This window comes from Prosopis cineraria, unplaced genomic scaffold, assembly GCF_029017545.1.
Source record: "Prosopis cineraria cultivar Desert tree isolate PC_DT_omini unplaced genomic scaffold, ASM2901754v1 PC8, whole genome shotgun sequence".
Taxonomy (NCBI): domain Eukaryota; kingdom Viridiplantae; phylum Streptophyta; class Magnoliopsida; order Fabales; family Fabaceae; genus Prosopis; species Prosopis cineraria.
Window position 1 is genome coordinate 34236992 of NW_026555339.1, and position 27983 is coordinate 34264974.

Below are 27983 nucleotides of genomic sequence, written 5' to 3' on the forward strand. Positions count from 1 at the left end.
AAATACTTACTTGTATTGGTACAAACTTGATTTTATTTTTTTTCTTATCAACCATTCCCGCTAATTTCCAATATGTCGCTAAAGATCTATTTATCAAATATACACACTTAGAAAATATTAAATATATATTATTAATAACACAATAGAATTATTTAAAAACTTACAATTCAATCAAAGACTTCATGTCGTCGCTTACTTTCCTTTTTAGTGAATAAAACCAGTATATAGTATTTTTATATGAGCAAATGATAGGAAGCATCCAATGATGATTACAATATATTAATTTATATTAATATCACATTATTAAGAAAAATTTTTTATAAATTGAGCGACGAATTTAAAATTTGATACCTCTCAATAATTGGTAAACACTAGTATATCTTCTTTTGCTTACACATTGTCTTTCTAATATAAGAAGCTCTTTGATTCACTTTACCAATGGAGGTTAAAAGTGGAGATAAAAACCCATAATTCTCATTGACACCGAGTTCGGTGCATATCTTATGAAGGTACTTTTGATAATTAGACATATGTTAGTAATAAAATAAAAATATCAAATATTAATTTAGAAATAAAAAAGAGTACTTACATGATAAAAACTTGTAATTATTGACAAGTCCAACCACTCAAAAATAATGATGTTATGAATATCTTTTCTGGTAACTCTAAAAGTAATAGGCTTCCTAACAATCTTTTCGATTACGTTAATTTCATCAGAAAATTTATTCATGTCAACCACCACTGAAGCCAATCATTTCAAATCAACTTGCATCGGTTGGGGATTGGAACTCAAAGATTCTTTTGATTGTAAAAGTTCCTATAATTAACATATAATAAAAATTAGAAATACATATGTTATTAATTAAAAAAATAAAAAATTGTAACATTTTCATACCTCTTCAATAACTTGTCGGACTAGCTTTTTCAACCAAATAATGAAATTATGTTGAGCTTGTCCTATTGTTTCCACCTCCTCAGTAGGAAATAGTACAAGAGCATTAGCATCTACAACCTCTTCAACCATCAGCTTTACTTGGTTATGTTGTATCTGTTTATGGTGCACTGTAGTTGCATGGTTATATACCTTTCCACATACAACTACTCGTTTGTTATGATCCTTCACATAAAGTATGCATGGCATTCCTTGATCTGATAGACTAAGATCACACATTAGATCTGTAGCACCACCATAATTCAATGTTTGTTGTGGTTGCATTTGCAAATTACTAATCATTGATTGCATTTTCATCATCATGCTTGACTTGCATTTCACTATTATCATTTGCACTTGCTAGATTGGTATAAGATTAGAAGGTAGAGGTCTAAAATATTGTCTTATACCCATACCTTTAGGAACCCCCCTAACACGACCGGGGTGCTCTTCACTCCCTAAGGCCGTGGTTAATATGTCCTTTCTACCAATAGACATAAAGGTTCCCTCGGATGATGCTTCTATAAGAGCATCCTGGAACATGCAAGCAAGTAGAAATCAATGTAAAAAATAAATTTTAATTATATGATTAAGATATTGACTATAAAAGTACTTACAATTTTCTCAGCTACTTCTTTTGCCTCCGGGGAAATAAACTCTCCCTTTTTATTCATCCGTCCTCTCTTCCATACTTGAGCACGATTAACAGGAGATGGAGGAGAAATGTCTTCAATATTATCAACTCCCGCCGCTTGTCTTTTAGCTTCCTACTTCTGTTGATTCATTATATCATAAATATATGTGTACCCTCCTCGAGACATAATATGGTTGTATATATTTTTCTTTCAATGCTCTTGACCTTTTTGACTTTTTTCCTATTAACAAATAATGAAAAGCATTTGTTAAAAATAAATATTTACTAACATTAAAATAAATTGTCATATTATTCCTTTACTTACCAAAAACTTAGGATCGTGTCTACTGTGAACAAATTTTATCCACTTGTCATAATCAATGAATGGATATTTCTCCCAAGGTTTTTCTATGTTGGCATCATTGTCACTATTATCATTTTCATTGCCATTCTTAGGAAAGACATATTTTCCAGTAAGCTTGGATTTAAAATCCCTTCATTGGTCCCCAGCATACTTTAACCACTTGTCTTTTAAAAATGGAGTTTCCTTGATGTCATAAGTAATCTACAAAATAATAAATATCAATAATAAATTTAGTAACAATATATATTTAAAAAAATAGCTATAACGTATAGCAATAGGAAATACCAGTATAGATTCCAAACATCATTTCTGTCACTTTCATTGATATCATCCCACTCTTCCTCCAAGATGCTAATTTTTTTACGTGCCACCAAACCCACAAAACTCTTAAATATGTTTCCTTTTTTCTTATCAATTGGTTAGCCATTGTCATCAAAATCAAGATGAATTTTTCCATGAATTTGGGCCAACTTAGTAAGTCATATGGCCCCTCTTTTACCTCTTGTAGAATTTTTTTTTTTTGTCAGTGACTGGATTCTCCATAATTTTCCTAAAACAAATAAGATAAATAAAATCAGTGGCAAGAAATATAATAAATTTAAATTAATGTAAAAATGAAAGTATAAAAAATAAAATGAAATAAATCAAAAAAGTCCTATTATATTTTGTTACCATTATAAAAATATTTTAGTTCTTCTATAAACCTTCATCATGATCAGTTTTAACATCATATATGTCATCTTCATCTTTTACATCCAATAGGGACGGGGTTGACACACAAGGAGGAAGCTCTTCAATATCAAAACTCATTTCATCATTTTCACCATGATTAAGGAGACTTTTTCCCAATAGAACCACAGATAACCTCTTATCAGTTAGATCAGTGACATAAAAAACTTGTTTTGCATGAGTTGCCATTATAAAAGGCTCATCCTTATGTTTTGCCTTATTAAGATCCACTAAAGTAAAACCCAACTTGTCTTCTTGAACACCATTCTTAATATCAACCCATCTATACTTGAAAATAGGCCCCTTAAATTTGAAGTAGTTAACTTCCATATCTCTTCAATAACCCCAAAATATGACGAGGATGCCAATGTTGGATTTTTATCTTTTTCACTAGAAAAATGAGTTGCTTCAGCTACTACCATTACCCCACTATTTTGCATGGTGCTATTGTTATCCTATATTTTTGTAAAGAATGAATATCCGTTAATGTCATATGCATTCCAAGTAGTAACATCAAAGCTAGGCCCACTAGCTAACTATCTTATTGCTTCTAAAACATTAGACTTCTTATGATCCTCCTTTACCTTTACCTTAAACTAGAGTAAAAAATGTCTATTGTGCTCACTTAGCAACCATTTACTAGCCTTTTTAGGATACTGATCTCTTAATTCCTTTTTGTGCCCATCCACATAATCTTGCACATCATTTGTGTTATTCAAGATGTACAAGTGTGCTTGTTGCATTTCTTCATGAGTCATGCACTTGACTTTCATGCCTCGTGTCCCTTGCCCTTCAACTCTCACTCCCTCACGGCAAGATTTGGGAACATCAATAGATTTGACTTCAGATAGGTATTCAGTGTAAAACTTGACAACCTCCTCAGTAACATATCTTTTAACAATAGAGGCTTTCGGACCATGGGGATTCTTCACATAGCCTTTAAGAATTTTCATGTACCACTCAAATGGATATATCTAACATAGATAGACAGGACCATAAAACTTTACCTCCCTCACTAAATATACAATTAAATGTACCATGATGTCAAAAAAGGAGGGAACAAAATACATTTCTAACTGACATAAGGTAATGACAATATCATTTTGCAACTCATCTAATTTCTCAAGATTAATGACTTTGTTGCAAATTGTGTTGAAAAAGACATATAGTCTAATGATTGGTTTTCTCATCTTTTCCTCTAATATGTCTCAAGTGTCTACTGGTAGCAATTGTTGCATTAGTACATGGCAATCGTGAGACTTCAAACCAACCAATTTTAAATCTTTCATTGATACAAGGTTCTTGACATTTGAAGAATATCCTTGTGGCACTTTAACACTATGTAGACACTCACAAAAACTCTCTTTTAGACAAAGTATGAGGAGCTGGGCTCATGTAAGCCCTCTTTTCTTATGCTCTTGGACCCAAGTTTATTCGTATTTCTATGTCAAGTAAGTTTAGTCTTGCTTTGACTCCATCCTTAGTCTTTCCCTTTATATCTAACAGTGTTCTAATGAGAATATCACATATATTTTTTTCTACATGCATTACATCAACATTGTGTCTCACCTTAAGGGTGCTCCAATAAGGGAGATAAAAAAAATTAACCTCTTCATCATACTCTTGATAGCCATTGAATGATTTCTTTTGCCTATGATAAGGATGGTCTCGTCTTAGGAATCTTCGATGACCAAGATAGACTGTCTTCTTCCTATGTTTTAGTTATTGATGGGATGTATTTTCTTCACAAATAGGGCATGCTTTATGCCCCTTCACACTGTATCCAGACAAGTTTTCATATATAGGAAAATCATTTATTGTGCAAAAAATCATAACTCGTAACTTGAAAGACTCACTCCGATATGAATTAAACACATCCACACCTACCTCCCACATCATCTTCAAATCTTCAATCAATGGTGCCAAGTAAACATCTATATCATTTCCTGGTTGTTTAGGGCCTGAAATCATCAAAGACAGCATAATATATTTACGTTTCATGCACAACCATGGAGGAAGATTATAAATCACTAATAGAAAAGGCCATGAGCTATGTTGACTGCTAAGATTACCATAAGGATTCATGCCATCTGTACATAGTCCAAGCCTGAGATTTCTAGGCTCATTGCCAAATTTAAAAAATGATTGATCAATTCCTTTCCATTATGGAGAATTGGCTGGATGCCGGAGCATGCCATTAATTTTTCTCTCATCAGCATGCCATCGCAAGTTCTTGGCCTCATTTGGATTAGGGAACAAGCACTTAAACCTCAGTATTATAGGAAGATACCACAATACATTCGCTGGAGGCCTCTTAGTAATGGAATCATCACTACCATCTATTTCTTTTACTTTATAACGTGATACCCTACAAACTAGGCACACAACCAACACTTTAAAATCATTTCTATACAATATATAGTCATTGGGGAAAGTATGTATCTTTTGGTACCCCAAACCCATTGGACATAATATTTTTTTGGCTTCATAGTAACTACTCGGAAGTGTGTTACCCTTTAGAAGCATCTCTTTCAATAATTTAAGTAACTTTGTGAAACTCTTATTGCTCCACCCATATTTGGCTTTCAAGTTGAACAACTTTAACATCACTATTACTCGTGTATATTTTGTACACCCTGGATACTAAGGAGTTTCTGAATCATTGCACAAGCTATCATATTTGTGCACCTTTTCAACAGCTTCAATGCCAATGTCACATAAAATATCCTCTATTTGATCACCAAAATCCATATCATCATCCTCAACTTGTGATGTACTACATTTTCTGGATTCACCATGCAATACCCACTGTCTATACGCTTTGTAAAACCCAAAAAAAATTAGGTTATCCTTAATCTCTATAGAACTTCATTGCAACCCATTTAAGCACTTAACACAAGGACAATAGAACAATCTTTTATTATTAATTTGCAAATTTCAAAAATTGATCTACCCCCTTCTTATATTCATCACTTGTTCACAAAGCATCTATCCAACTACGGTTCATCATTACCTATTCCAAAAAAGCAAGATCTTATCCAACTATAGCATCATAACAATTTATAAAGCGAGATCTTTGAGACACTAAATCCTTCAATTCTATCAATTTAATATTACTAAAATGCCAATTTCAACAAATTTTAACAAATATCAATTATTCAACTTCAAATTAATTATACTAAACATAAAGAAATTAATATCATGGAAATTTAAAAAAAATCAACAGCATAACAACTTATAAATTGAGATTTTTCGAGCACAAACCCTCAATTTGATCCATTTAAGTAAATTTTAATTTAAATTTTAATAATTATCAACTCTAATCAACAATCAATAGTATAATTTTTTGAAGAAAAAATTAAAAAAATTAAAAAGTAACAAGAGGCGAGATGTAATCAAAAAACAAACTAATTAAGTAATAAATAATAATTAGTAACAATCAAAATTTATCCTAACAAATAAACTTAAAAAGAAAAAAATAGTAGGAAAAGGAAAAAAATAGTAAAAAAATTAGAAGCTAAAAATAATTAAGTACAAAAAAGTAGCTAAAAAATTGCCAAAAAAAAACCTTATGCGGTGAAATCTGGAAGAGACAGTAGTTGGCGACGGTGGCTGGAGAGGTGGAGAGACGAGCTATTGGAAATGCAGCTAGAGGGTGGCAGCTAGAACCTACGGGTGGAGCTAAAGAAGAGGTAAAGCTAAGGGGAAATGAGCTGAGGGATGACGGTAGTGATGGCAGTATAGGAGAAGGGGTACAGCTAAGGGAAATGAGCTGAGGGAAATGAGTTGAGGGAAAGAAGTTATGGGTGAAATCAGAGACGAAGGCGTGGCGCTGAAATGAGCTGTCTGAATTTCAGACATAATTTAAGATGTCTGAAATTCAGACATATTAAATATGGCTGTTTTTATTAGTAAAGTAGTATTTAAGACAAATTAATTTACCTAAAATAAGAAATACTTAATGAACATAATTTATTATAATTATATTATTAATTACTAAATTTTATTTTAATTTATTAAAATTAAATTTTTTAATAAATAATTTACTTATTTATGTCTTAATTAATTTAATTTATTATAATTATTTTTCAAATTAATTACATTTAGGAAATAAACAATTGAGTGATAATTTACTTTAACTAATTAATTAAATTAAATTATTTAATTTTTAAAAATTAATTAAATTAATTTACTTTAACTAATTATATTTATGGTGACAGTTAATCTTAGGACTGTGGTTATAAATGGAATACATAAGCATTTAATTATGAAAAAACCACTTACTCATATATTGCCATAGGTTTTTGAGAAACTGTGGCGAAAATGTGTCATTAAAATTTTATTTTGCACTAGTGCCAATCAACTAACATCATATATTAGTCCAACATCTAAAACCATAATCAATCCACTAATTACTAATCTACCCCTAATTAACAACTAGTTTTTCTTGGATTGAAATTTAGGATGTTTCAACAGCTATCTCCCATTAGTTGAGTTTGTCTATAATAACAGTTATCACTCTAATATCTAGATGGTACTATATGAGGTGTTGTACAAGAAGAAGTGTAGATCGCCTCTATGCTGGATAGAATTAAGTGAGAGGAGCATATTGGGACCAAACATTACTGATTAGACAATTCAAAAATTAAGGTGATAAAGCAGAAGCTGTTAACGGCTCAAAATAGATAGAAAAGTTACATAAATAGGCATAGACTGCTATTAGAATTCTCTATAAGTGACCATGTATTCCTAAAGGTTACACTAATAACTGGAATCAGGAGGTTAATTAGAGCTAAGAAATTAATTCCTAGATTCATTAGTCCATTTCAGATACTTGAAAGAATTAGGCCGATCACCTATCAAATTGCCTTATCACTACACTTGTCAGGTGTGCACGATGTGTTCCATAAGAAATAGTAGCCAAACCCCTCTCATGTCATAAAACCAAAGGACATTGAGCTCTAGGAGAATCTGACATATAAGACTGAGCTAGAAGGGATAGTAGATATCAAAGATAAACAGTTGAGAAAAGAGACTATTTGATTGGTGAAAGTTTTTTAGTAAGGCATGACTCCTGGTGATGCTACTTAAGAAATAGAGGATAAGATGAGATAGTAACATCCACACCTAGTTCCTTAGGTATGTGTTTATATGATTTATTAATTTTGGGGAAAAAAATTTCTTAAAAGGAAGGAAGAACTATAACATCTTGAATTCCTAATTCTAAAACTAATTGCTAATTAGGGTAATTTAATGAGTGATTAGGATTTTGGATAGTAATTGGGAGTTGTGACTTATTGGAATGTTGAATGAATAGGATTGAGTGGAAGATTAGAGTTGTGAGCAAAGCGTGCAAGCGCGGTGAGAGTTTCTCTCACTATACCAAATGCCATGGCCCATGCTACATGCACCGTAGCGTATGGCACAGAAAGTTTCTTAAAGGGGACGTGTCCAGCTCATAAAGGATAGAGGGAAAGGAGAGAAATGAGCATGAGGAAGGGATGAGAGGGATAGGCTCTACTAGGGCATTAGATTTTGAAGTCTTTGAAGACACTTCTGACCAGTTGCTTGCTAGGTAAGTTTCATACCACTCTAAGCTCCAATTCTACCCTAATTTCTCTTATTTTAAATGATAGAAAAATTGAATCGCAAAGCTTTAAGGGGTTTATTTCTTACCCTTTGGTAATGAAAAGGTTCTTAAGAATTCACCTAAGGCTTTACGACTAATTTGAAAGTTAATGATAAAGTTTTAAGGTTATAGGCTTATTTTAGCCCTAATGGATGATTAAAGGGGGTGAGGATTTTAAGATGAAATATATTAAGAGTAATAGAAGTGATAGAAAGGGAAGTATGATGGTTAAGACATGGATTGATGAATTGAAAAGAAATGAATGGTTAATTATGATTAACAATGATAATTAGTATTAGTGGTCAGTTTGTAAATTGACAGATAGTGCTACCTTGTGTAAATTGATGCATGTGTGCTTTGGTAGCTTGGAAGTGAGTATGGTGATAGTCAGTGGTATAGAGAAATCCAAGAGTAACCTTTATTTTGACAAAAGGGTTGAGATAATTAAATAATTCACTTTACTTGATTAAATAGTATAACTATTTGTGAGTAGACCTATAATATCTTCTCGTTATGTTTTGAAACTTTGCATAATGTGAAATGAGTATTTTAGTTGTGCATGACACAAAGAGGGAGCTCATGGCTTTGTACCATATGCCATGATGCATGATGCCTTTTTTAGAATTGTTTGTTTGGCTTGAGTTCTCACAGTATATGATGCTCATGCAACTGATATGCTTTTATTGAGTTATTAATGACTCCCTATTATGTGTTATAATTGATATATTTTTAGTTATATTTTGGGAGTCATCAATGAAAAATAAAAACAGTTTCTTTCTTTTATAAAGAAAAATTAATTAAGTGCCTCATAGGGATTTATTGTAATATTTTTAAGAAATTTGTTTAAAATGATGAAAATTAAAGTAAACAAAAATTATACTCATATTTATCAATTGTGGATAGGTGGGGCATGTCTACATCAAAGCAAGAAAGAGAAAGGAGACAAGAAAAAAATGCTTTTTAGTTTAAAACATAAAAGCAAAAGTTCCTACACATTGTCAGAATTTTCAGAATTGTTCACTGGTACCATGGCACCAGACGAAAATGCAAAAACCCATAGTTTCATTTTCTGTGCAAAATTAACCTATATAACTTGCCTTTCTGGACTAGAGGAGACACCTTTCAGTTGCTGCAATTGGAGAAAACCCTAAGAGAAGAGAGCAAGAAGAGGAGTCTTGAAGCTTAGGATCAAGAAGAAGTGGAGCGAATCTTCATTCTACCTCATTTTTTAGTGGTTTCTCTTCTTCTTTTCCTTTATACTGATAGATTTGAATTTTATCTGTGCTATTACAGTTTTCATTTCATCTATGTGTAGCTAAATCTTCTTGTTCTAGGGGATAATGAACCTATTTATGTAAATAACCTTGGATTTACCATTTAGTTGTTGAGAATTGAAGTTTTGATTACTTTTTCTTAAGCTATTTTGTTCTTGTTTAGTGATTAACCACCACTAAGTGAGATTTCAGCATTTAGGTTGAACCTTGAAAGAGGAGGCTCAAATTGGACCTTGAGAACTAATAGCCTAGGATTAGTTTAATCAATTTGCCATTAGAACAGAAATATATCTAATGGACCTAGGTAATCCTCATGAATTAGGGTCTCTAATGCAATTAATTAAGGTAATAATTTAATTTAATTGAATTATTAAGATCCTTAGTAATCAGAAAATACTTTAGATTAATTTAGATTCTTGGATTATCAAAACTAAATTTCAAGACAATTAATGTGGTAGTGAGAGGATTAGGAAGCAAATAGGGGATTAGGACTTTAGAACATTCTTCTCTTGGTTGACTTTAGTTGTTTGTAGATTGAAAGTTATTTTAATTGATCTTTTTTTAATATTTTTATTTTAATTGTTCTAAAATCAATCTCTAGTTTTATTAGCTTAATGTGAATGAATTTGGAAATTTAATGCCTAATCACTAATTTAATTTATTCCTTGAGGGATCGACCTTGATTTACCACTAGCTTTAATTACGACTCATACACTTACGTTATCTCTTAAATTTATGTGGGCATCAGTTATAAAAGGTGTATTTGAATTATTTTTTTAATGGTTTTGAAAGGTTTTAGGATCACAAACATTTTAAAGTATTTATTTTTATTATTTTGAATATTTATTGGTGTTGTCTTAGGAGAGGTTTATAGGACCTTTAATTATGATTGTGCATGATTAGAGTGATAATTTAGTAATGTCAGGTGGATGTTACAGTCACTACTCCCCAAACTTAGACCATATACTTCCTTGCTAATTGAATTCTAGTAAGGTGTTATAAATATTGCCGATAACACATACCCACTCCCAAAGTGAGTATCATTGGCTAAGCTAGAGCCATGCCAAACTCCCATTGGAGTAGGTGCCATAACTATCCAACATTGAGAGCTACCCAAGTGTTGTCTGTAATGCCTTTTTGACATTGCGGACTAACATGCAAATTAACATGAGTGTAATACTAAAAACTATAATAAATTAGGATCCCATATAAAATCTTTTGGAAAACTATTTCAAATAAGTTAGAAATCTCTCTTATGCACAGCAGGAGCATAAGGTTTGCATACACAGCACACCAGAAGAAAATAGGGGTGAAACGGCAATTTAAGGCAAACTGAGCCACATGTCGTGGCATGTGGTACAAGTGCTGCGGCATGTGGTATAAAGCCACCACTTCTCATTCTGTGACATACGCTATGACATGTGCACCCTGTGTCATGGCGCACATATCAAATTTTGCTGTTAAATAACACTTTTGACATGAATTTCCAAAGTGTGTCGCTTTCTCATATGATGTCTAATCAAGGTGATTCAAGTGTCCACACGAAACTTATTTCAAAATCTAGCTAATGACATTAGTATTGTTTAAATCTAATGTTTTGTTTGAATATTGGACATTCGGATGCAAAATAATGATTTAAAACCATTTTCAATCACCCGAGCACCTATAAAGTCATGCTTTTCACCTCAAACTTTACTTGCACCAATCACATATCAGAATACAAATACAACCAATAAATGTTGTATTACCTCAACTCAGTGGTACCAATGTTTCCCACTTCTTCGCTTGGTAGGAGAGGATGTGGGATCGAACCTAGAAGGGTACGTGACACGCCATGTCCCTTGGTAATTTGATTATTAGGAAGGCTTTGGTATGACTGTACTACTAGCATACCATGTCCTAAGTAAATTGAACTCAAGAGGGTCCTACTCTCTGCCCCACTAGGGACACTTGGGGGGGCAAACTTTAAGAAGAGGAAGGGTAAACAAGTACTAAGTCATAGTACTAACAAACATGTGGCAATGACCAAATCCACAATATCAATGCACACTGCCACAATACAGACAACTAGGTGATAATGGCACAATAACTATCATGACTTGCCACAAACTTATCAACCATATGACACATCGAATACACATATATGCATGATCAACACCTCCTTATACCCTCCTTATTTCCTTCGACTAAATTGTGAGCTATAATATCTATCAGGGCTCCATTCGTGTGACAGGACTACCCAAACTCACTAATTGTTAGGAATGACCAGGTCAAAGATCACTGTACTCACTCTTGGACTACTGCTTCTCCCATTCTTGAATCTCTGGGGTATCATATACCCCAAGCTAGTTTCCTTAACAAACAAGTAGAGATAACTAAGTTTAAGTCCCTTGACAAACTATAAGATAGTCTCTCGATAAACATTGGGCCAAGGTTAACTTTCATGCATCAAAAAGCGGGTATAAAATACCATATGAATTTTCTACTCCTATTCCTTGGTGAACTCCCACCAAATGATCATGCAATGCCTCATGCTTTCATACATATTTTCACATACTTGCAATTTATAATTAACAAGCTTATCATTTTCAATTACAACATCAATTGAAACATATGAGCAATATAATTACTTCCATAAATATCCATCTTTCAAAACTCACCCATATGCACAAATTTTTCACTTTACTCAATCATCACATTCACACATTTATTAAACAACTTGTAAACTACTCATTTCCACACACATACTTGTAATATACACCCATTTCAAGTTTCAACTCCATTTCAAGTTTTAACTCCACAATTATAGCTAAATTAAAGTTAATGAAAACCTTGCACAAGTATAGCATGTGTTTACAAACACTATTTCAATCATTCATGTAACTAACTTCATTTTCAAATTTACATTTTAATTAACATACAACTACACAAGCATGGTTTTTCTCAGTTATTTCAAACCTTTGAGAGGTCAAATATTTACCCCTCAATGTATGTTTTTAAGCTTTCTCTTCAAGCCTAATATGGTGCTTGAACATTTAATTTACAATTAATCAAGTTCAAATTCAATAATGTTGTCAAATACACCCCATCCAACTCTGAATTTTCATTTATAAAATACCCAAAGTCCTTATTTGTCACATTTAGACTTACCTATTGGGTATATCAATTCTCTTTAGCTCTCATTAGGTTCATTAAACTCTCCTATTGTCATTAATGACTTCTTAACCAAGTCTAACAATAATAATAAATAGCATTTCAGCCATTAATGCACCCATAACCACCAAAACATGAAAACCCATTATTCTCAAGTTTAAAGCCTTAAACAACCCCCATTAACTCTATTTGAGTCAATGGGTTCGAACCTATAATCTATAAGGATCGAAAATCAACTCTTACTTACAAACCCTAGTTTAAAACTAGTGTAGAGAGGAAAAGGAAGGATAGGAAAGACTTAGCTTAGTGATTGAGAGCTTCAAACCCTCTCAAATCATTCACAATGTTATGCCCTAGCTGAGTTTAAGCTCTCCTCTTATCCTTCTCTCACTTTCTCTTTTCTTTCCTCTATTTTTTGTTTGTTTGATGCATGACTTAACATTGCAAAAAATGAGCCATGTGCCATGATGCACATCACACACACTGTGGCATGTGGTACAGGGAGGCTCCTTCTTGTTCTTTTAGCTCCACGCGCTATGGCACACCACGAACGCGTCGCAGCATGTGGCACAGAGACTCTCTTCCTTGTTTTTCTCCACTTTTGATACCCAAGTGACCTAATTTCACTTTAGGCTTAACTTAATGGCTGAAAACACAACTAAAATGCTTATTAGTCCTCTTTTACCACACACCACATAAGTCTATTTAATTACCTATAATTAAGGTAATTATTAAGGGTTAATTTTCTAGCATGTTACACTCATCATTTTTTAATATTTTTTATAATTTTAAAAAACATCCCTCTCTCTTCTTACTCTCTCCCTATTCTCCCTCTATTTTCTCTCTCTCTCTCCCCCTCCCTCCCTCCCTCCTCTTCATTCCCTCTCTCATTTGCTCATTTTTGGATTGAAGCAAGTGAAGTAGCGACAACAGAGCACCCAGCATGCTGATTGTAGTCTTGTTATTGTTGTGAATGGCCAAGTCAAAGAGTGCACCAGAAGGATGTTCTTGCAATGGTTAGTGGAGTTTTAGCACCATTTTGGCAATGGCAGATTTGAGGGTAGGGTTAGGAATTACAGTAGAAAAATTAAACTTGGAGCTATCAAAGAGTTGTGGCATGAAGTTTAAATTTTTACAAGCTTGAATATAGACTCAATCAAAGGTGTGACCTAAGCTCTGAGGAGACCTACTAAAAATATAAAAAAATGGTGGGACACACTAAAAATATTAAAAATTTTAAAAGTGAGCCCCATAAAAGGTGAAATTTGCCGGAATAGACGATAGAGTGATGGAATCGAAAATCTTAGTAGTTGAAGGATATAAATTACCTTTTCTTGACTTTAATGGTTTTAGACCCTTGACCTATAAAAAAAATAGTGGGACCTAATAAAAATATTAAAAAATTCAAATGTAGGCCCCATTAACGGTGAAATTTGATCGAATAGATGGCGGGATTATGGAATTAAAAAGGAAAAACATACCTTTTGGTCTCTATAGTTTGCTCGTGTTTTGTTATAAGTCATTGCACTTTTTTTGATGTTTTGGATCCCTATACTTTCATTTTTCGGTGTTCTAGGTCCCTAAATGAACAAAATGAACAAAGTGTAAGGGCCTTGGATGAACGTAAAACACCGAAAAATAAAAGTGCAAGAACCCAAAATACTGAAAAAAAATGCATGGACGTATAGCAAAACACGAGCAAAGTGCAGAGAACAAAAGGTATGCTTTTCCAATTAAAAATCTTAACAGTTGATTGATATAAATGACCCTTTCTTGACTTTAAGGGTGATTTTGAACCTTTCCGCTTAGTTGAAGGGCATTTTAGACTCCTAACTCTAGTTTTTGAGATTCTTTTCTTTTATTTCCTAGTAAACTAATAGTTAAAATTCACTTTTGTTAAAGGAAAGGGTCAAATTGTACTATTTTTAAAAATTGAAGGGAACATTGGATAAAAGATGAGTTTAGATTCCAAATAGTTTAAGAGCCAATTTGTTCATTTACTTAAATATATATAAAAAACTTTATGTTTATTTTTATCATTATATATTTCAATTGATTTTTGAATTAACCTATCTAAAGGAATTTCAATTTGTTACTTCCAAACCAAAAAAAGAAATTCAAACATACATCACATTAATTTTTTCTTGGGACCAGCAACATAAATCACTTTTTTTTTACCAGCAACATCATAAATCATGTTACAATAACAATTTTTATCATGCCCGCGCTCCCAGTTTGCTCAAATTTAGAGTTGATAAACGGGTAGGCCTAGCCCATATGGGCTCGGCCCTTATGGGCCTAGGCCCTAAAGCCTGGTTACCCCAATTTTACCTTAAAATTGAAGCCCGACCCTTATTCATAGGGCTTAGGGCCGGGCCTGTAAGCCCGGATAAGAATAAAATAAAATAGAATAAAATTTAACATTAAAATTTATTTAAAATATTTTAAAATTTAACATATATCAAACTAAAGTCTCACATAATATAAAAAATGAACAAAAAATTTAAAAGTCCAAATAAGATGAAGGCAAATAACATTATCGATCCTAATCAAGATCTCCCTCATTATCATCCATAAATAAAATATTAAAACCCTCAGATATAGGTTCACTTGTGAAAGATGGAGGCGGAGGCTCAATATTAATTATTTCTGCAGCTTCTTCATCATCACCTACAATAATTATTAATTAAATTATTTTATTATCAAATATATATCTATACATATATCACAAGATAAAATATAAAAATTACTATAAAATAACACAAAATAATTCAACCAATTGTTAGTACAAAATATAAATTAATGTTTGCACATTATCTGGAAAGAGGTAAAAACAATATTTTGTGAATAGTAAAACGAGCTTCACGAGCTGTCGGGTCCGAGCCCGTTTTTTTAAGGTTTAAAAGGGCCGGACTTGAAAGTTCAATTACCCTTAAAAATATTAAATTTTTAAATCCAAACCCTTATTAAAACGGATTTAATCGGGCGGGCCGAATTTCCGACTTTTCCGACTTTACTCAAATTCTAATTCTAAGTGTAGCTGGGCATATTTTAATCGAAACACGCGCTCGGCAGCGCCCTGGCCTGTCGACTCCTCAGTTCACACCACACTAGTCAGTCCTCCCTCCCCTGTCTCCCTCTCCTCAGACTTCAGACCACGGCAACCCTCTCGGAGAACTCATTCCTCAGCATCCTCAATCGTCCGTCTCCGTCGTCCATCACGGTGTTCGTGCTTCTCGGTTCTCCAGTCCTTTTTCGGCGTCCCTGGTACTTCAGTCCTTTCCTCATTCAAACTTCGAAAGGTATTCACTTGAGTTTTCATTTTTGCTCCAGTCTGCCCCTGGTAGGCGACTGCTGGTCGCTGGCTGTTGCTTTTGTTTGATATGATTCTTTTTTTTTTTGTGGGTTCTTTCTTAATTTCTTTCTTTCTTGTTGGCTGAAGCACGAACACGGGCTATTTGAGAATATGAGAAATATATACTTGTTGCTGTGTAACATAGCTGCTATTGAGTAGGGAATGGAAAATTGAGTAGTCCAATGACTATGAGTTTTTCCTTCTCGACATGTGCATCTGTTTGTGGTTTTGGTTTTCATTGGTATGAAAAGCTAAAGAATCTTGGGCTGGTGATCAGAACTACTTTAAACTTGACACTTGTGTGCTGATTTATGCGCCGTGGTAGTCCTGCTACCAACCTTGCAATTGGTTTGCACGAGGGAAGAGCGAAAATGTCACACCCTGTGCATCCCCTCAAGATTGCACTGCAAGGGTTCGATAAAATGCTTAAAAGAGATGTTGAAGTTTAAAATTTATCCCCAGATATCTATAAATGTAGCTTTCCGCTTTCCCTCTTATTTTTTGATTGACCGATCCGAACATGTATGGTGGCTGTCTGATGAAACTTTTGACTTCACTGATGTGGCACTGGAAATATTCATATCCTATGCCTGTTCCCATATTCATCTTAGGGCCCTTTTGGTGCAAATTGGAAATGGTCAAGGGAATGATGGGAAAGTTCTCTCCTAAAAACATAGGAATCTGTCTTTCCAACAAAATCACTTTGCCAATTAAAAAAACAATAAAAATACTTTCCATCACCTCTTCCCTTTTTTCCTAATAACTTTTCTGTGCACCAAATGGACCATTGGTCTCTCAGTTTAGTGATACTGGCAATATATTCTGCGTTAGTTTGATTAGGATTCTGCTTGTGTAGTGTGATGAAATTCAAGTTAAATACACTAGCACACCTTTGCGTTATGATTCAGTTCTGGAAAAGGTAAAGTGAAATTTGGGTTGAAAGGCTGTATGCCTGCAAGAAAAGTCAAGTATAATATGGCATGGTCTCTATTATTGTTATGTGCATATTTTTTTCCCCCATTTTTGTAGTTGGGATTGTTTCAATCAGAGAATTCCATGCTCATTTTACTTCTCTTATATACATGCAATAGAATCAGTTTTGAATACTCCTTCCCTGCAGATGCAATGCAGAGAGATAAGCAGTTAGTAAAGGGGTTTACTTATCCATAACTACAGCCATTTTTACTTGCAAAAAATCCTTCAAGTTATGTGCACACTCTCAATCCCTGACACTTCATTCCTTCTGGGTTTGTGCCCATCCTCTACATGCTCTTCAATTTTCAAATCCACAAGTAGTTGCAACACTTGTACTATATTCTCCAAGAAAACTCAGAGAAAAAGGCATACGACACAGAGGCTTGCACATATAACTGTAGCAGCAGCTTCTTTGATAGCCAAAGATGTTTGGAAGAGATCATCACCATCTTCTTCCTCATCCAGTAGACAAGGTCATACTAGAAATCAAGAACCTGTTTATTTGGACCATAGTGTGGACATGGATGAGTTGCTGGCATCAATTGGGCAGACCCAAAATGAGCAAGAACTGTATGCTTTAATGTCACACTACAGTGGCAGGCAACTTTCCATTCGGTTTATGGTTTCTCTCCTTTCACGGGAGCCTGATTGGCAACGCTCACTCGCTATTTTGGATTGGATTAATGACAAGGCTCTTTACACTGCTTCTGTGTTTGCTTACAATGTTGTGCTGCGTAACGTGCTTCGAGCGAAGCAGTGGGGGCTTGCACATGGCCTATTCAATGAAATGCGTCAAAAAGGGCTGGCCCCTGATAGGTACACTTACTCTACACTAATAACTTGTTTTGGGAAAGAAGGTATGTTTGATTCTGCTTTGTTTTGGCTCCAGCAGATGGAGCAAGACAAAGTTTCTGGTGACCTTGTCCTGTATAGCAATTTGATTGAGCTCTCACGTAAGTTATGTGACTATTCCAAGGCAATATCTATCTTTGTGAGATTAAAAAGGTCTGGTATCACTCCAGACATTGTTGCGTATAACTCAATGATCAACGTCTTTGGGAAAGCTAAGCTCTTCCAAGAAGCTCGTCTTCTTCTAAAAGAGATGAGGGAAGCTGGGGTTCGCCCTGATACAGTGAGCTACTCAACGCTTCTCACTATTTATGTTGAAAACCAAAAGTTTTTGGAAGCACTTTCTATTTTCTCTGAGATGAATGAGGTAAAGTGCCTCCTTGATCTGACAACATGCAATGTCATGATTGATGTTTATGGCCAGCTTGACATGGTGAAGGAAGCTGATAGGTTATTTTGGAGCATGAGGAAAATGGGGATTGAGCCCAGTGTTGTTAGTTACAATACCCTTTTAAGAGTATATGGAGAGGCTGAGTTATTTGGAGAAGCTATCCATCTATTTCGTTTGATGCAGAGGAAGGGTGTTGAACAGAATGTTGTCACCTACAATACTATGATTAAGATTTATGGAAAGTCTCTTGAGCATGAGAAGGCAACAAATCTTATTCAAGAAATGCAGACTAGAGGTATCGAACCAAATGCCATTACTTATTCAACGATAATATCTATCTGGGGTAAGGCAGGGAAATTGGATAGAGCGGCATTGTTGTTTCAAAAATTAAGGAGCTCAGGGGTTGAGATTGACCAGATTCTATACCAAACAATGATTGTGGCTTATGAGAGGGCAGGGTTAGTTGCTCATGCTAAGCGTCTGCTTTTGGAACTGAAACAACCAGACAATATTCCAAGAGAGACAGCAATCACGATTCTTGCTAGAGCTGGTAGAATTGAAGAGGCTACATGGGTTTTTCGCCAGGCTTTTGATGCTGGAGAAATAAAAGATATATCTGTATTTGGTTGCATGATTAATCTTTTCTCAAGGAACAAGAAGTATATAAATGTCATTGAAGTGTTTGAAAAGATGAGAGAGAAGGGATATTTTCCTGATTCAAATGTTATTGCTCTTGTGCTGAATGCTTTTGGAAAGCTGCGTGAATTTGAGAAGGCAGATATTTTATATGTAGAGATGCAAGAAGAAGGTTGTGTTTTTCCAGATGAAGTGCACTTCCAGATGCTCAGTCTTTATGGGGCAAGAAGGGATTTTTTGAAGGTAGAGTCACTGTTTGAGAAGCTGGATTCCAATCCCAATATCAACAAGAAGGAGTTGCATCTTGTTGTTGCCAGCATTTATGAAAGAGAAAATAAACTTAATGATGCTTCCCGGGTCATGAACAGGATGAATGAGAAAAGAAGTATGGATACTTGAACATGCTTAGAAATTTGCATCCACTTTTCCCTTGATGAAATGTCCATTATTCTTGAACATTCTTTACGTCTATAGTACTGTATTAAGTAAGCCTCTCCTTTTCCTACTAATGAGGCCATGTACCTATGAACCTCAGCAATGGCATAAGTTCAGTTTCAGCCAAAGAGCATCCGGGTAGTTACATCTTCATACCAAGATCTTACAAACATTCTTTGTTTGAATCGCATCCTTCCTTGTTTGTAAGCATTGTCCTTTTGTGTGTTTATATGTCTATGTCCATCATAAAGAGAAACACTTTAAAAGAATAGACACTTGCATGTCTAGTGCTGTAAATTCCTCCTTTGGGTACTAAAGAAAAAGATTATGCTGTATTTGTCCTGTTACTCGGGATTTTCTCATTGTAGGTGTTGACTTTTCTGTCATATTGCTTTTGTATGACAGGTAGGTCCTTACCTAGTTCTGGTATTGGACAAAGCGGAGCTCAAGCTCTCGAGTATGCTACTAGTATTGTTAGATATGCCAGTACAGACTATATGCATATATTTCTGACTGAGTGGTTTAATAATTTGTTTGTTTTAATTTCAATGCTTATGCTGGTTAAAATAAAAGATGTTTGTTAATTCTCAACTGTGTTTGGCCATTACAAGAAGTCAAGAAATTACATAACATTGTTTTGGGAGATAAACAAGGACATATTTCAGTACTTTAAGCTTGGCAAAAAGCCTAACATTACTGATAAGCCAGTAAATTTTGCAAAACTGTGGTTTTAAAGTTGCTAATTCTACCCTTAATACAATGGTTAACTTCTCAAACTATTGGCTTCTGTCAGAAGTTTGTGGAAGCAGTTTCTGTTTTCTCAGTGGTGAATGAAGAGGCTGAAACAATTGGAGATGACATCCATCTATCTGGTTTGATTCAAATGATTAAGATTTATAAGAATTCTCTCAAGCAAGAGAAGAGGACAAGTGTTATTCTAGAAATGTAGGATAACAGTACTGAACCAAATGTAGTATAGACTATAGAGTTGTAGCTAGGTCTTTACTAGAAACTCTATATTGATAGCCCCCCGGGAAAAAATTGAAAAAAAATCAGTTGAAACAGTTTTTTTTTTTTCTGTTCTCCCACAGACAAAATGAAAAAAAGAAGATGAACATGGTAGAATGCAAACAACAACAACAACAACAACAAGCCTTTATCCCACTAGGTGGGGTCGGCTACATGGATTGTAAGACGCCATTGTGCTCTATCATTTATCAAGCTTTTAGGAATATTATTAATTAAGAGATCACGTTCAACAACTTCCAAGAGTGTTCTCTTAGGCCATCCTTTACCTCTCTTAATCGGACTCAAAGTTATATGTTCCACTCTTCTCACTGGTGCCTCCCTTGGTCTTCTTTGTACATGCCCAAACCATCTCAACTGATTTTCTACCATTTTTTCCTCAATAGGTGCCACCCTCACTTTTTCGTGTACGTGCTCATTTCAAATTTTATCTTTACGTGTATGTCCGCACATCCATCGTAACATTCTCATCTCTGCTACTCCAACTTTATGCTCTTGTTTTCTCGTTAGAGCTCAGCATTCACTACTATATAACATTGCCGGTCTGATAGCAGTGGGATAAAACTTTCCTTGAAGTTTATTAGGCACCTTACGGTCGCAAATAATTCCTTTAGCTTTTCTCCAATTAAACCACCCAGCTTGAATTCTATGTGAAATATCTCCACTGATTTCGCCATCATTTTGAATAATGGCTCTCAAATATCTTAACTTTTCCACTTGAGGTATAATTTGATCTCCCAATTTCACTTCCAAATTATTGTCGAATAGTCCTTTACCAAATTTACAATATAAATATTCCGTCTTACTTCTACTCAGACGAAAATCTTTCGACTCCAATGTCCTCCTCTATAACTCAAGTTTGCAATTAACCTCCTCCATAACATGGTAGAATGCAAAAAAAGAAAAAAAAAAGCCTTTTGGCCCCACAAATGCCAGTTCATTACTTCATTTAGTGAACAGTACCCAACCATAGACCATCAATCAATCATTGTCAGTATTTCTAGAAAAGCTGTGATTTGGTTGAATAGTAATGGCTCAACTTAAGAGTACCTGCATGGATTTGGCTCAAATGAATATCATTATGGGCTCCGTGGTCTTTTGCAATTCCCTCTTTTATTTTAAATTTTGATGTGCAAATTGGATCTCTCTCAACTCCCCCCCCTTCCTTTTCTTTTTCAAATTTCAAAGTGGATGACCACCTTTTTGCTCCTTCCAATTTTCTTTCCTTTCTTATTTGCATATCATTTCAAATCTTTTGCGATTGTACTTTTATTCTATCCAGTATATTTCTCTTCCTTCCATTTTGCTTTCATCCTTTTTCTTCATCTTCTATTCTTTTCTTTTGGTTTCTTCTTCTATGGTTCATTTTCTCTAACCCAAATCCCTCTATCGCCACCTTCTCCTAATCGCCCCCTACCATCTGTCTTCTAGCCATCCCAATCAGATCTCACTTTGGTTGGCTGAACCACTCCAGTGACCCACCACAGTGATGCCAAACCAGTTAGTGATCCACTGCATCTGATTGTCACAACTTTGGTTTGATGTTCGTGAAGTTTGTTTGGAGTTTGTAGGTCTTTATTGGAGTCTCAACTCAATGCTGTTTGTGCTGCTGTAGTATGGTTAAAATGGAGGTGAGATTTTTTTGGTTCTTGGTCTGAACTTTTCGTCTGTGATTTTAGGTGGATTCTTATATAGCCTAAAGGGAAAAATCTGGACTGCTTGTATTTATTATTGGTGTTGTGGACTTGAAGAGTTTATCCTCTGGTTGGTCCAGAGATGCATGTTTCAGCTCGGCTGTAACTAATCAAGTAGTCAAGAACACGGTAAAGGAAGATATCATTAGTTTGGGAGTGGATTTTTGTTCTCAATTTGATTTCGTCCATTATGGATTTTTTTTTTTTGGAGTTTTTAGATGGTACTTGTGTTTCTTAACTTGTTGGTATGAGAATATTGCATTTTAGAATAAAAATGAAAATGATGAAGGATAGGAAAGGAAGAAAGAACACAGGAGAAAAAGTAGAGGAAGAAGAGGGAAAGAATTGAAGAAAAAGAATGTGTATAGAAGAAGGGATGCATTTGATGGCGACAATGCTCAATGCTCGAGAGGACCAGTTCATCTTCTGGATGGCAGCAACTAAAGGTGTTTAAATCCAAACTAAACCAATCACATCAAACCAAACCACTAGAATTGATCAAAACCAATCACTAATAAGGTTTGGTTTGGTTTTAGACATTTCCAAACTGATTGGCTTGGTTCAAGTTTCGGTTTTGAGCCTCTAAAACTTGAACCATACCTTTCTAAATTTTAATATGTTTCTTTGTAAGTTTACTTAGTATTAGTATTTAGAATTAATAAAACCCACTCCCATTTCAATCAAGCCTATATATATATATATATATATTTATATTTGGATAATGTGTCATATTTAAACTTCCACTTCTTCTTTTGTTTTTTTGTTTTTGGGGGTACAAACATCCATGTCTTTAATTCAACACAAATTTCAGTGAAATCTAACTCATGCTACTTTTAAATATATAATATATATTGACAATGAGATTTGAAATTTTTTATTTTTAACATAAGGATATGGGTAAACATAACTTTTGGTCCCTATACTTTACTCATATTTTGCCTTTGGTCCCTATATTTTTTTTTAGGTGTTTTAGGTTCCTACACTTTTATTTTCCATTATTTTCAATCCCTCTATGAGCAAAGTATAGGGACCTTGGAAAGGACCCAAAACAATGAAAACAAAAGAGTAGGGATCTAAAACATTGAAAAAAAAAAGTATAGGGATCAAAAGCAAAACGTGAGTAAAGTATAAAGAACAAAAGTTATGTTTACCCTAAGAATATTCATAGGTATTTATTACTGAAATTATTGTGATTTGAAGCTATGGCTGATTGGTTAACTTAGGAGAGTCGTATACCAAATTTAAAATATTTTGTTTTTTCAAAGACTAAATTCAAGAGATTAGTAATAAATTTTAATCAATTAAAAATTAAGTACCCAATTGAGAGGAAGCAGGAGAAAAGTATGCTGAGCCCTTATACATGATTTCAAAACTTGATCTACACTTGGGCCAAATCGAACCAAACCAACCTTATTGAAAAACCAATTGGTTTGGTTTGGTTTGGTACAAGTTTTGCCCAAAACTGAACCAAACCAAACCATTGAACAGTGAACACCCTTGGTAGCAACCAAGAAGAAAGGAAGGAAGAAGATATCCATATTGATGGTAGTGATAAAGTTGAACCTTCCTTATTTTCTGTCATATTCTAAATATAAGTTTTGATCTTTCTTCTTTGCTTCTTGTGTTGGTATCTTGGATTTACATCTTCGGGGCATTTTCATTCTGAAGCTACACTCTATTTATGTGCTGTCAAAACTCTATACTGACATTTGTCTATTTTCCCTTATTACCAATTGAGTTCTGTCAAAACTCTACTCATTTCTTATTTTCTCATCATGTCTTGTGTAAAAGCTTTTCCAACCATGGCAGTTGTTGGTGAAGATGGAAGTTGATCAGTTGTGAAACCAAAGTTACAGAATACATGTAAGCGCAGTTAGTAGTTTATGATTCAGTTTTTTTTGCCTTTCTCTGTGATTTACTGCTGCTTGTTGATTCAAAGGTCAAATCTGCTTTCCATTTATCAGATCTTATTTTTGGATTGGCAATATCATATACTTCGTTTTAAGCATGAGCATTTCTGAGATACTTCTTAACATTTGATCTTCTACTTTCTATTTCCATTATATTTGACAGCAGGAAAAGCCTAAGGAAAGTTGTATGAATTTTATACGCAGATTGGATATGAATCCTTTAGAAATGTATATTTCTTTGTAGGTGCTATTTCATTAGTAAATTACTCAAATACAACAAGGATATTATTTAATCTTGCAATTCTTGAAGTTGAGGAGTTCGTGTCAACTTCAATTGGACTTCTTCGATTGAAACTTACTGCTATCGGATTTTCCATTTTTATAATCTTGTATCAATATGCAGTTGATGTCCTGTAACTAAGATATGTATGGATTGGATGCCTTCTCTTGATATTAGTTGCTTACTATCATAAGATCTTCCTATTCTAATCCTTGATCAAGCAGATAGACTATCACAGCTTGGTTTTAGTGCTGAATTTCATTAGCTTTCAATTTACCTCATTTATCCATCCTGATGTCATTTTAAAATTCTTCCACCTATTACTTTTGACGCATTGTACTTGTGCCATCTCAAAATTACGTTTCTTCTTTTCAACTTTCAATGATTTTTTAATTTTTACGGTTCTTCAAAGCTTTCATTTAAGTGCCTTTCTATTTCTCTTCCCTACCATAAACTGGACTTTAAATGCATCTTGCCCCCTGCTTTTGATTCTGCCTTTGCTCTTTCTTCCGCTCATGTTTAATGAGCAACTTTTTGTAATTTTTTTTTTCGGGTAAGGCGGGGGCGGTGAGTTTACTATCTTATACACTTCACACGAGCTGTTTCAATTTATTTGTTGGTAATCATCACTTATTTTCAACTCCTGAAGTTATGAATCATTTGTTTAGTTCCCCTATGTTGTAGGACTAGGACGCAAAACAAGCAACATCTATAAGCAGAAGCAAATATTTATATTTTTCTGTAGTATTTTTAAAAGTTTTGCTTGGGTATTTCAGTTGATATTTTTAGTTTTTTAAAATTGAAAACCTTGTGTTTATGATCTCACCTTTCAAATATGATTGTTTATGATTCTGATTATAAACGCTTAACGTTGCTTAATGTTGAACAGATTGTTTATATACCTGATCGAGTGCGGTCTTTTAAAAATGGGTTGCCATTTAGAATCCAAGAGCAAAGACATAATGGGTCTCCAAAAGCTCTCATTAGAAGTGGATACAAAAATTCTTCCCACTTCGATTGTATTACTGCATTTGTGTGTTGGAGAAGCATTAATCAATTTCATCAGCTATCTTGGTGATCAATTATCTTGTTTTGTGCTTAGGATTCTTCAGTTTTGCACATAAAGCCAATGAAAAGTGTATATATAGTGGAAGACAATCAAACAAACTAAGATCACAATATGTTAAAAAACTATGGCAGCCATAAATAAAAACTATATCAAGCTTATATAATTAATTTTCTCCATCCCACAAATCTCCCAGTGAGGTTGTTGGTCCATTGTTCATGCGATGTTGCTTGATCTGGCTTATCTTTTGATGGTCACTTTCAGTGAGTGACCAATCAAATATTTCCAAGTTCTGTTTCATTCTCTCTTTGTTGTAACTCTTCACTACAAAACTCACTCCTTGCTCATAAGCCCATCTCAGAGATACCTTTTGCACCAAAAATGATGAATAATATTGATTAGCGTTAGTTTTCCCACAAAGAATAAAACTAATATTTTCAAGTGCACATGAAAAATGAAGGATTATAAAAAAAAAAAAATTAATCATTTCATCTTGTAGTTTTGACTTAATTGTAACGCAATTTTTAAATTTTGACTCATAATTAAGTCCTTATAGTTTTGCATATTGATTTAATTATAACTCAATTCTTGAATTTTGACTTGATGTAATTTAGTGCTTATAATTTTAGTAATTTAAAATATTAGTTCCTACCTTTTACAAAATAAAATTATAAATCTTCATAACAATTAAAATTTTTAATAATTTAAAATATTAGTCTCTAAATTTTAAAATAATTTTAATCCTTATAATTTTATTTTTTAAAATATAAAGACTAATATTTTAAATGGTTAAAATTATAAGAATTGAATTGCCTTGAGTCAAAATTTAAAAATTAAGTTATAATTGAATCAAAATTATAAGGCTCAAGTTTCAAGTTAAAGTTTAAATATTGAATTATAACTGAGTGTCATAATTACAGTGATGAAATGATTAATCTTCCCAAAAATCAATGAAGGAAACTGGAAATTAAACTGCAATAGAGTACCTGTGCAACAGATTTTCCATGAGCCTGGGCAATCTCTCTGAGTACTTCATTGTCCATAACTTCATTGGTACCCCAACTTGCTCCTTTGGCTCCCAAAGGAGAATATGCAGTGATGATTATGCCCTTTGCTTTGCAATATTCTCTTAGGTTCTTTTGTTGCCAAGAAGGATTCATCTCCACCTGTATCAATTGTAATTGAAATTCAATTACTGCCATTTGTTACATGGTGAGTGTTGATCTGATTTTAAATTATGGTTAAGACGTTTAGTGGGATGCTAAGCTTTATTACTTGTGATGATGTAAACTAGGAAAAATACCTCTCCAGGTCCCTGTACTCTAATGGTACTTTGTTTCTAGTCTCTGTAATTTATTTTCATTTTTGCTCATCTTTTCTTGATTAGTCTACAATGTTAGTCCATGAATTGACCCAAATAGTGTTTATTTTGCGAATATAGACTTAATATTATTAAATCATGTGATGATTTAGACTACTATCTGAAATTTGAATTGTGAACCATGTTAAGTCTATGTCAGCAAAATAAACACAGATTGCGCCAGATCATGGTCTTTATGGATATTTTTCAAACTGGGACTGAGATTACAGATGGATGAGAAAAAAAGGACGAGAAACAACGAAAATAAATTATAGGAATTAAAACAAAACATGATTAAAGTAAAGTATAAGGACTTGAAGTGATATTTTCCTACAAATTATAGCAACAATAAAGCTGCAAAGATGAGTCTTACTTGATTGAGAGTAGGAGGAACTGTAGCAAACGAGAGAAGATTTTGAAGCTTCTTGATAGTAAAATTGCTGACTCCAATAGATTTTGCGAGTCCCAATTTCTGACATTCCTCCAATGCTTTCCACACGCCCTTTAAATCGAAAGGCATTAGATCACTTTCATCAAATGTGAATCCCAACTTGCCAGGCTTAGAACTGATTGGCCAGTGGATCAAATACAGATCTAAATATTCCAAGTTGAGAGACCTGCATCAATTGAACACCCCAAATCAGAAGCTTGTTTCAGTATAACAGTATTTTGAAACTTTTAAAAACTTGTAAATTGATCTCACCGAAGTGATTGCTTTAAAGCAGGAAGAACATGATGAGGATGATTATCAGTGCACCAAAGCTTGGAAGTGATGAAGAGCTCATCTCTTGACTTAATAAGGCCAAGTTGAAGTGCTTCAGCTATGGCTTCTCCAAGAGACGCCTCTGATCCATACACTGAGGCTGTATCAAAGTGTCTGTATCCAAGTTTGATAGCCTCTATCACTGCCTCTTTGGTGGAGTCCTTTCCTTCAGACTCGGAGGCCGTGCCGAGGCCGATCACTGGCAGGCTACGGTTGTCGGAAAGGACGAGATGAGGAATATTTGCTGCAGACATGTTGTGATGGTAATTCTGAATTTGGTAATGAAATGCTTGGTTTGGAATTGTTGTGGAGGTAATGGGGTTGTGCGGACACAATTGCTTAGCTGAAGCCTGAAGAGGCCAGTTAGTCAACACAAACCCAAAAAAAAAAAAAAATATTAATAATTTAATTCCTAACATTTAATTGAATTGTAACTTTATTTTTGAATTTTGATTCGATTATAATTTGATTCTTGAATTTTAATTCTTGTAATTCGGTCTTTATAATTTTAATTATTTTAAATATCAAT

The 27983-nt window shown here is 33.9% G+C and overlaps 2 protein-coding genes across 2 annotated transcripts; one reads left to right on the forward strand and one right to left on the reverse strand.

Moving 5' to 3' along the window:
* The first annotated feature begins 15756 nt into the window (after positions 1–15756).
* LOC129319047 (pentatricopeptide repeat-containing protein At5g39980, chloroplastic) lies at positions 15757–19690 on the forward strand. Its single transcript, XM_054964079.1, has 2 exons — positions 15757–16016; positions 17190–19690. Exon 2 carries the CDS (start codon positions 17277–17279, stop codon positions 19317–19319), a length of 2043 nt encoding a protein of 680 aa, XP_054820054.1. The 5' UTR covers positions 15757–16016; positions 17190–17276; the 3' UTR covers positions 19320–19690.
* Positions 19691–25386: 5696 nt separating this feature from the next.
* LOC129319048 (NAD(P)H-dependent 6'-deoxychalcone synthase-like) lies at positions 25387–27779 on the reverse strand. Its single transcript, XM_054964080.1, has 4 exons — positions 27395–27779; positions 27065–27308; positions 26318–26497; positions 25387–25698 (listed from the first exon to the last, which is right to left on the reverse strand). The coding sequence occupies exons 1-4, from the start codon at positions 27706–27708 to the stop codon at positions 25498–25500; spliced, it is 939 nt and encodes a 312-aa protein (XP_054820055.1). The 5' UTR covers positions 27709–27779; the 3' UTR covers positions 25387–25497.
* Positions 27780–27983: the final 204 nt, after the last annotated feature.